Raw genomic sequence first — 9,298 nt, 5'->3', positions numbered from 1 at the left:
GGGGAGGTCTGACCGCTAGGACCCCTACAAATCATGATCCGTCCTAAAATCTCCTGCAGACCCTTTCAATCTTACCAAAGTTACCCCCAATCTAATGAAGGACAGGGAGGAGGCAACACTCTATGAATGTAAACATCCACTGTACAGTAACCATAATGACTCCCATTCATTCTCATGTGTGGCCCCTCCACAGGACGGGGCCCGGCTGTGACCGCCAGGAGAAGATTAGACATCGGACAATCCGGGAGAGTGGGGGGAATAGTTTATTTCAGTGTGAAAACAAAATTTATATCTGGAAAAACACCCACAGTCCCCATCACAGCGCCGCGGGGGTCCTCTTGTCCTTGATGGGGTTGACCCAACAGGCACTGACCACGAAGAGCAGGAGGGCAACGAGGAGGCAAACGAGCATCGCAGCCAACAAGTGCCCAGAGGAGACAGCACAGTCCTCCTGATAGGAAACAAAGGTGGTCCTGAGTGGCGCAAATCGCAGTGTGTCACTGTCCCCCCAAGTGTCAGCGTGTCCCTGTCCTGTCCCCCCAAGTGTCAGCGTGTCCCTGTCCTGTCCCCCCAAGTGTCAGCGTCTCCCTGTCCTGTCACCCAAGTGTCAGCGTGTCCCTGTCCTTTCCCCCCAAGTGTCAGCGTGTCCCTGTCCTGTCCTCCCAAGTGTCAGCGTGTCCCTGTCCTGTCCCCCCAAGTGTCAGCGTGTCCCAGTCCTGTGCCCCCAAGTGTCAGCGTGTCCCTGTCCTGTCCCCCCAAGTGTCAGCGTGTCCCTGTCCTTTCCCCCCAAGTGTCAGCGTGTCCCTGTCCTGTCCCCCCAAGTGTCAGCGTGTCCCTGTCCTGTCCCCCCAAGTGTCAGCGTGTCCCTGTCCTATCCCCCAAGTGTCAGCGTGTCCCTGTCCTGTCCCCCAAGTGTCAGCGTGTCCCTGTCCTGTCCCCCAAGTGTCAGCGTGTCCCTGTCCTATCCCCCAAGTGTCAGCGTGTCCCTGTCCTGTCCCCCAAGTGTCAGCGTGTCCCTGTCCTATCCCCCAAGTGTCAGCTTGTCCCTGTCCCTCAAGTGTCAGCGTGTCCCTGTCCTATCCCCCAAGTGTCAGCGTGTCCCTGTCCCCCAAGTGTCAGCTTGTCCCTGTTCCCCAAGTGTCAGCGTGTCCCTGTCCTGTCCCCCAAGTGTCAGCGTGTCCCTGTCCTGTCCCCCCAAGTGTCAGCGTGTCCCTGTCCTGTCCCCCAAGTGTCAGCGTGTCCCTGTCCTGTCCCCCAAGTGTCAGCGTGTTCCTGTCCGGTCCCCCAAGTGTCAGCGTGTCCCTGTCCGGTCCCCCAAGTGTCGGCGTGTCCCTGTCCTGTCCCCCAAGTGTCGGCGTGTCCCTGTCCTGTCCCCTCAAGTGTCAGCGTGTCCCTGTCCTGTCCCCTCAATTGTCAGCGTGTCCCTGTCCCCCCAAGTGTCAGCGTGTCCCTGTCCTGTCCCCCAAGTGTCAGCGTGTCCCTGTCCTGTCCCCCCAAGTGTCAGCGTGTCCCTGTCCCCCCAAGTGTCAGCGTGTCCTTGTCCCCCCAAGTGTCAGCGTGTCCCTGTCCTGTCCCCCAAGTGTCAGCGTGTCCCTGTCCTGTCCCCCCAAGTGTCAGCGTGTCCCTGTCCTGTCCCAAGTGTCAGCGTGTCCCTGTCCTGTCCCCCCAAGTGTCAGCGTGTCCCTGTCCTGTCCCCCCAAGTGTCAGCGTGTCCCTGTCCTGTCCCCCCAAGTGTCAGCGTGTCCCTGTCCTGTCCCCCCAAGTGTCAGCATGTCCCTGTCCTGTCCCCCCAAGTGTCAGCGTGTCCCTGTCCTGTCCCCCCAAGTGTCAGCGTGTCCCTGTCCTGTCCCCCAAGTGTCAGCGTGTCCCTGTCCTGTCCCCCCAAGTGTCAGCATGTCCCTGTCCTGTCCCCCCAAGTCTCAGCATGTCACTGTCCTGTCCCCCAAGTGTCAGCGTGTCCCTGTCCTGTCCCCCCAAGTGTCAGCGTGTCCCTGTCCTGTCCCCCCAAGTGTCAGCGTGCCCCTGTCCTGACCCCCCAAGTGTCAGCGTGTCCCTGTCCTGTCCCCCAAGTGTCAGCGTGTCCCTGTCCTGTCCCCCAAGTGTCAGCGTGTCCCTGTCCTGTCCCCCAAGTGTCAGCGTGTCCCTGTCCTGTCCCCCAAGTGTCAGCGTGTCCCTGTCCTGTCCCCCAAGTGTCAGCGTGTCCCTGTCCTGTCCCCCAAGTGTCAGCGTGTCCCTGTCCTATCCCCCAAGTGTCAGCTTGTCCCTGTCCTTTCCCCCCAAGTGTCAGCGTGTCCCTGTCCTATACCCCAAGTGTCAGCGTGTCCCTGTCCTGTCCCCCAAGTGTCAGCGTGTCCCTGTCCTGTCCTCCAAGTGTCAGCGTGTCCCTGTCCTGTCCCCCAAGTGTCAGCGTGTCCCTGTCCTGTCCCCCAAGTGTCAGCGTGTCCCTGTCCTGTCCCCCAAGTGTCAGCGTGTCCCTGTCCCGTCCCCCCAAGTGTCAGCGTGTCCCTGTCCTGTCCTCCCAAGTGTCAGCGTGTCCCTGTCCTGTCCCCCCAAGTGTCAGCGTGTCCCTGTCCTGTCCCCCCAAGTGTCAGCGTGTCCCTGTCCTATCCCCCAAGTGTCAGCTTGTCCCTGTCCTTTCCCCCCAAGTGTCAGCGTGTCCCTGTCCTGTCCTCCCAAGTGTCAGCGTGTCCCTGTCCTGTCCCCTCAAGTGTCAGCGTGTCCCTGTCCTGTCCCCCCAAGTGTCAGCGTGTCCCAGTCCTGTGCCCCCAAGTGTCAGCGTGTCCCTGTCCTGTCCCCCCAAGTGTCAGCGTGTCCCTGTCCTTTCCCCCCAAGTGTCAGCGTGTCCCTGTCCTGTCCCCCCAAGTGTCAGCGTGTCCCTGTCCTGTCCCCCCAAGTGTCAGCGTGTCCCTGTCCTATCCCCCAAGTGTCAGCGTGTCCCTGTCCTGTCCCCCAAGTGTCAGCGTGTCCCTGTCCTGTCCCCCAAGTGTCAGCGTGTCCCTGTCCTGTCCCCTCAAGTGTCAGCGTGTCCCTGTCCTGTCCCCCCAAGTGTCAGCGTGTCCCAGTCCTGTGCCCCCAAGTGTCAGCGTGTCCCTGTCCTGTCCCCCCAAGTGTCAGCGTGTCCCTGTCCTTTCCCCCCAAGTGTCAGCGTGTCCCTGTCCTGTCCCCCCAAGTGTCAGCGTGTCCCTGTCCTGTCCCCCCAAGTGTCAGCGTGTCCCTGTCCTATCCCCCAAGTGTCAGCGTGTCCCTGTCCTGTCCCCCAAGTGTCAGCGTGTCCCTGTCCTGTCCCCCAAGTGTCAGCGTGTCCCTGTCCTATCCCCCAAGTGTCAGCGTGTCCCTGTCCTGTCCCCCAAGTGTCAGCGTGTCCCTGTCCTATCCCCCAAGTGTCAGCTTGTCCCTGTCCCTCAAGTGTCAGCGTGTCCCTGTCCCCCAAGTGTCAGCTTGTCCCTGTTCCCCAAGTGTCAGCGTGTCCCTGTCCTGTCCCCCCAAGTGTCAGCGTGTCCCTGTCCTGTCCCCCAAGTGTCAGCGTGTCCCTGTCCTGTCCCCCAAGTGTCAGCGTGTTCCTGTCCGGTCCCCCAAGTGTCAGCGTGTCCCTGTCCGGTCCCCCAAGTGTCGGCGTGTCCCTGTCCTGTCCCCCAAGTGTCGGCGTGTCCCTGTCCTGTCCCCCAAGTGTCAGCGTGTCCCTGTCCTGTCCCCTCAATTGTCAGCGTGTCCCTGTCCCCCCAAGTGTCAGCGTGTCCCTGTCCTGTCCCCCAAGTGTCAGCGTGTCCCTGTCCTGTCCCCCCAAGTGTCAGCGTGTCCCTGTCCCCCCAAGTGTCAGCGTGTCCTTGTCCCCCCAAGTGTCAGCGTGTCCCTGTCCTGTCCCCCAAGTGTCAGCGTGTCCCTGTCCTGTCCCCCCAAGTGTCAGCGTGTCCCTGTCCTGTCCCAAGTGTCAGCGTGTCCCTGTCCTGTCCCCCCAAGTGTCAGCGTGTCCCTGTCCTGTCCCCCCAAGTGTCAGCGTGTCCCTGTCCTGTCCCCCCAAGTGTCAGCGTGTCCCTGTCCTGTCCCCCCAAGTGTCAGCATGTCCCTGTCCTGTCCCCCCAAGTGTCAGCGTGTCCCTGTCCTGTCCCCCCAAGTGTCAGCGTGTCCCTGTCCTGTCCCCCAAGTGTCAGCGTGTCCCTGTCCTGTCCCCCCAAGTGTCAGCATGTCCCTGTCCTGTCCCCCCAAGTCTCAGCATGTCACTGTCCTGTCCCCCAAGTGTCAGCGTGTCCCTGTCCTGTCCCCCCAAGTGTCAGCGTGTCCCTGTCCTGTCCCCCCAAGTGTCAGCGTGTCCCTGTCCTGACCCCCCAAGTGTCAGCGTGTCCCTGCCCTGTCCCCCCAAGTGTCAGCGTGTCCCTGTCCTGTCCCCCAAGTGTCAGCGTGTCCCTGTCCTGTCCCCCAAGTGTCAGCGTGTCCCTGTCCTGTCCCCCAAGTGTCAGCGTGTCCCTGTCCTGTCCCCCAAGTGTCAGCGTGTCCCTGTCCTATCCCCCAAGTGTCAGCTTGTCCCTGTCCTTTCCCCCCAAGTGTCAGCGTGTCCCTGTCCTGTCCTCCCAAGTGTCAGCGTGTCCCTGTCCTGTCCCCCCAAGTGTCAGCGTGTCCCTGTCCTGTCCCCCCAAGTGTCAGCGTGTCCCTGTCCTATCCCCCAAGTGTCAGCTTGTCCCTGTCCTTTCCCCCCAAGTGTCAGCGTGTCCCTGTCCTGTCCTCCCAAGTGTCAGCGTGTCCCTGTCCTGTCCCCCCAAGTGTCAGCGTGTCCCTGTCCTGTCCCCCCAAGTGTCAGCGTGTCCCTGTCCTGTCCTCCCAAGTGTCAGCGTGTCCCTGTCCTGTCCCCCCAAGTGTCAGCGTGTCCCTGTCCTGTCCCCCCAAGTGTCAGCGTGTCCCTTTCCTGTCCTCCAAGTGTCAGCGTGTCCCTGTCCTGTCCCCCAAGTGTCAGCGTGTCCCTGTCCTGTCCCCCCAAGTGTCAGCGTGTCCCTTTCCTGTCCCCCAAGTGTCAGCGTGTCCCTGTCCTGTCCCCCAAGTGTCAGCGTGTCCCTGTCCTGTCCCCCCAAGTGTCAGCGTGTCCCTGTCCTGTCCCCCAAGTGTCAGCGTGTCCCTGTCCTGTCCCCCAAGTGTCAGCGTGTCCCTGTCCCCCCAAGTGTCAGCATGTCCCTGTCCCCCCAAGTGTCAGCGTGTCCTTGTCCCCCCAAGTGTCAGCGTGTCCCTGTCCCCCCAAGTGTCAGCGTGTCCCTGTCCTGTCCCCCCAAGTGTCAGCGTGTCCCTGTCCTGTCCCCCAAGTGTCAGCGTGTCCCTGTCCTGACCCCCAAGTGTCAGCGTGTCCCAGTCCTGTCCCCCCAAATGTCAGCGTGTCCCTGTCCTGTCCCCCAAGTGTCAGCGTGTCCCTGTCCTGTCCCCCCAAGTGTCAGCGTGTCCCTGTCCTGTCCCCCCAAGTGTCAGCGTGTCCCTGTCCTGTCCCCCAAGTGTCAGCGTGTCCCTGTCCTGTCCCCCAAGTGTCAGCGTGTCCTTGTCCTGTTCCCCCAAGTGTCAGCGTGTCCCTGTCCTGTTCCCCCAAGTGTCAGCGTGTCCCTGTCCTGTCCCCCAAGTGTCAGCGTGTCCTTGTCCTGACCCCCAAGTGTCAGCGTGTCCCTGTCCTGTCCCCCCAGTTCTTCCATGTCAGGTGGTCTTACCTGAGACATCATTGCTTTCAGGCCGGGGTCTCCTCTATAGTGCAGACTATAACACTGTGGGGGTCTGTCGCTCTCGCCCTCCATCACATAGAGCTCTTCTGGGGGCTGCTGTCTGCTGGGGTTTGCTGCATAACACTGCAAGGACGACCTGCAGGGAGATGATCAGTGATGATGAAGATGTCCTGGGGCAGCTGTAAAGGACCCCGTATGTCTTGTCGTGTGGTAACATTTTGGGGTTCATGCTTTGGCGTCAGTTTGACAAAATCAGTGGGATCTGATAAGAGCTCATATAGATGGACTCACCAGCTGTGGGGCAGGAGGCTCCTGGGACCAGTGACTATAACACAGCACTTTCCTGAGCACTCGGCATCACTGAGGTTACATTGTGCGGACCGCCAGCTGCATGTCACCGTGAGGAGCAGATGGGAGTCTGTGTCCAAACCTGCGGAGAAGGACGGGGAGACAGGGGGTCTGCAACAAGGGAAATACACCCTAGGGGTCTGTCCTCACACTGCTGTGCTCTGTCTTCAATGCATCGAAGGGCTCCACATCATCTCCCCTCTGGTGACTGCTGTTGTAGCCAGAGGCCTGCTGGTGCAGAGAGTTCAGGGCACAGCAGTGTGAGGAGCACCCCCAGTGCACATGGAGAAGCTACAAGTATAAATCCAGCGACCCGGCGGGGGGGGGACTGGATCAGCACCGCGAGGACGGACCTGTCATCCCCAGCTGTCTGGCTGTGGCTCGTATCTGCAGAGCGCTGTGATTGACAGATGACGGCAGAGTCACGCTGGCCAGGACCGACGCGTTGGCGACATCTTCGGACGACTGGAGGGAGGGCACAGCAGCGGTGGCGTTCCAACGTGGACAGAGCTTAGAGGCGCTCAGTGTCTGCAGAACCGTGTCAAAATCCTAAAAAAACAGAGGACGAGAGAGGTGCCACTGCTCACAGCTGAGGGTTTGTCGCAGTGTACGAGTATATATTACATTCAGGAGCTGACAGGGCCCCCCTATAGATGGTGTACAATGTGCAGTGTAGTATATATATAATCCTGCACATCCTCCACTCTTGAGTGTGTGTGGTCAGATTACAGGGCCCCCTGACACTGCGGGCCCCATAGCAGCTGCTACCCCTGTAGTTACGCCCCTGGGAGCTGGGAAGATCCAGCAGGAGATTTCGGTTACACTGGATTCCTACAGGATACAGAACTTCCTTTCTCTCCTGTATTTTGTTACAATGTATCAGTCTGCAGTCCAGACACATGTAACAAATCCTCAGCTACGAGTCAGAAATTCATTCTGGGATCAGTTCACATTCCCAGTTGATACGACATGAGGAGCCATTCCCCGGATGTGATGGACGCTGCAGGGGACCCCAATGGCTGCAGGTCAGGGGGGCGCACACCCACACAACGAATCAGACAGGTATGTGAACAGAGCCTTAAAGGGATGCAGCCCGCGCCCTGGAATCCCCTTTACCTTGGTGTAGTCGGCGTCGTTCACCGGAAACGCGCGGATGTAGAATGCGTAGAACAGGAAGGTGGCGGCGAGCATCAGCAAACACAACCAAAACGTCACTAATGGCGGATGATGGCGGACGCAGAGGCGTAACCCCCCGCAGAACTGACAGGACATGGCGACCGCTCCTCATCCTCAGCACCTGAGGGGACACAAAACACAAGAGTAACCCCGCCCCCGCAGAGCCACAACAACATGATTACAGGGCGAATTATTCAGGGGCGGGGCTATACTCATCTGTCTCCTCCCCCACACATATTACCGCCACTCAGCTTTCCCAGATACAGACCCAGAGTCTAGTTATTACAGGGCACGTTTATTTGTATTGTGCGGGAGAGCAGGCTGCGCGCTAAGCATGCTGGGACTTGTAGTTCTACCTCCCATGATGCTCCAGGACTCCCCGCTCCCCCTCCCGCCGCGGTAGCGCCCCCTCTGATACCCCATGTGTAGCCGGCAGCAGGCTCGCGGCGGGGACTCTGTCACTCCGGTCCCTCAGCCCGTGCACTGAGGGTGAGGGCTACAACAAAATGGCGTCCGATCCACGACGGTTTAACGGATGTCCACGTGTCGCACAGTTACCATAGAAACTGCCAACGGCTCCGCGCTCCGGACACAAGTATCGCCGCCAGAGCGGAGGGAGCGGCCACCGACATGTACGACCCGACACCTCACACACCCCGACAGCCAGCCCAATCCCTGCCTGTAGCCGGCCTATCCTGTGTGATACTGACTGCTGAGTCGTGTATCTAATCCTATCCTGTGTGATACTGCCTGCTGAGTCGTGTATCTAATCCTATCATGTGTGATACTGCCTGCTGAGCTGTGTATCTAATCCTCTCCTGTGTGATACTGTCTGCTGAGCTGTGTATCTAATCCTATCCTGTGTGATACTGTCTGCTGAGCTGTGTATCTAATCCTATCCTGTGTGATACTGTCTGCAGAGCCGTGTATCTAATCCTATCCTGTGTGATACTGTCTGCTGAGCTGTGTATCTAATACCATCCTGTGTGATACTGTCTGCTGAGCTGTGTATCTAATCCCATCCTGTGTGATACTGCCTGCTGAGCTGTGTATCTAATCCTATCCTGTGTGATACTGCCTGCTGAGCTGTGTATCTAATCCCATCATGTGTGATACAGCCTGCTGAGCTGTGTATCTAATCCCATCCTATGTGATACTGTCTGCTGAGCTGTGTATCTAATCCTATCCTGTGTGATACTGACTGCTGAGTCGTGTATCTAATCCTATCATGTGTGATACTGCCTGCTGAGCTGTGTATCTAATCCTATCCTGTGTGATACTGACTGCTGAGTCGTGTATCTAATCCTATCAGGTGTGATACTGCCTGCTGAGCTGTGTATCTAATCCTATCAGGTGTGATACTGCCTGCTGAGCTGTGTATCTAATCCTATCCTGTGTGATACTGACTGCTGAGTCGTGTATCTAATCCTATTCTGTGTGATACTGACTGCTGAGTCGTGTATCTAATCCTATCCTGTGTGATACTGTCTGCTGAGCTGTGTATCTAATCCTATCCTGTGTCATACTGTCTGCTGAGCTGTGTATCTAATCCTATCCTGTGTGATAATGCCTGCTGAGCTGTGTATCTAATCCTATCCTGTGTGATACTGTCTGCAGAGCCGTGTATCTAATCCTATCCTGTGTGATACTGTCTGCTGAGCTGTGTATCTAATCCTATCCTGTGTGATACTGTCTGCTGAGCTGTGTATCTAATCCTATCCTGTGTGGTACTGCCTGCTGAGCTGTGTATCTAATCCCATCATGTGTGATACAGCCTGCTGAGCTGTGTATCTAATCCCATCCTATGTGATACTGTCTGCTGAGCTGTGTATCTAATCCTATCCTGTGTGATACTGACTGCTGAGTCGTGTATCTAATCCTATCATGTGTGATACTGCCTGCTGAGCTGTGTATCTAATCCTATCATGTGTGATACTGTCTGCTGAGCTGTGTATCTAATCCTATCCTGTGTGATACTGACTGCTGAGTCGTATCTAATCCTATCCTGTGTGATACAGTCTGCTGAGCTGTGTATCTAATCCTATCCTGTGTGATACTGTCTGCTGAGCTGTGTATCTAATCCTATC

At 57.9% G+C, this 9,298-nt stretch overlaps 1 protein-coding gene across 2 annotated transcripts; it reads right to left on the bottom strand.

The window, feature by feature from the left end:
* Positions 1–245: 245 nt before the first annotated feature.
* Positions 246–7,762, bottom strand: TMEM219 (transmembrane protein 219). Of its 2 annotated transcripts, none has more exons than XM_072119477.1 (6): positions 7,630–7,762; positions 7,152–7,332; positions 6,389–6,584; positions 5,979–6,117; positions 5,676–5,823; positions 246–451 (listed from the first exon to the last, which is right to left on the bottom strand). In XM_072119477.1, the coding sequence occupies exons 2-6, from the start codon at positions 7,305–7,307 to the stop codon at positions 317–319; spliced, it is 774 nt and encodes a 257-aa protein (XP_071975578.1). In that variant the 5' UTR covers positions 7,308–7,332; positions 7,630–7,762; the 3' UTR covers positions 246–316. The 2 variants fall into 2 exon arrangements, with proteins under 2 accessions (XP_071975578.1, XP_071975579.1); XM_072119478.1 differs by having other exon boundaries at positions 7,568–7,746.
* Positions 7,763–9,298: the final 1,536 nt, after the last annotated feature.

The sequence above is a fragment of the Engystomops pustulosus genome, chromosome 8 (assembly GCF_040894005.1).
Source record: "Engystomops pustulosus chromosome 8, aEngPut4.maternal, whole genome shotgun sequence".
In the NCBI taxonomy this organism is placed as follows: Eukaryota; Metazoa; Chordata; class Amphibia; order Anura; family Leptodactylidae; genus Engystomops; species Engystomops pustulosus.
This window is presented reverse-complemented; position numbering and strand designations above follow the sequence as displayed.

Bases quoted from the DNA above. Each gene is read 5' to 3' on its own strand.
- TMEM219 (XM_072119477.1), bottom strand. From the start codon at position 7,307: ATGTCCTGTCAGTTCTGCGGGGGGTTACGCCTCTGCGTCCGCCATCAT. The intron at 6,585-7,151 runs GTAAAGGGGATT...CTGTTTTTTTAG, and splicing joins ACGACGCCGACTACACCAAG to GATTTTGACACGGTTCTGCA. The intron at 452-5,675 runs GTAAGACCACCT...GTTTCCTATCAG, and splicing joins TGAAAGCAATGATGTCTCAG to GAGGACTGTGCTGTCTCCTC.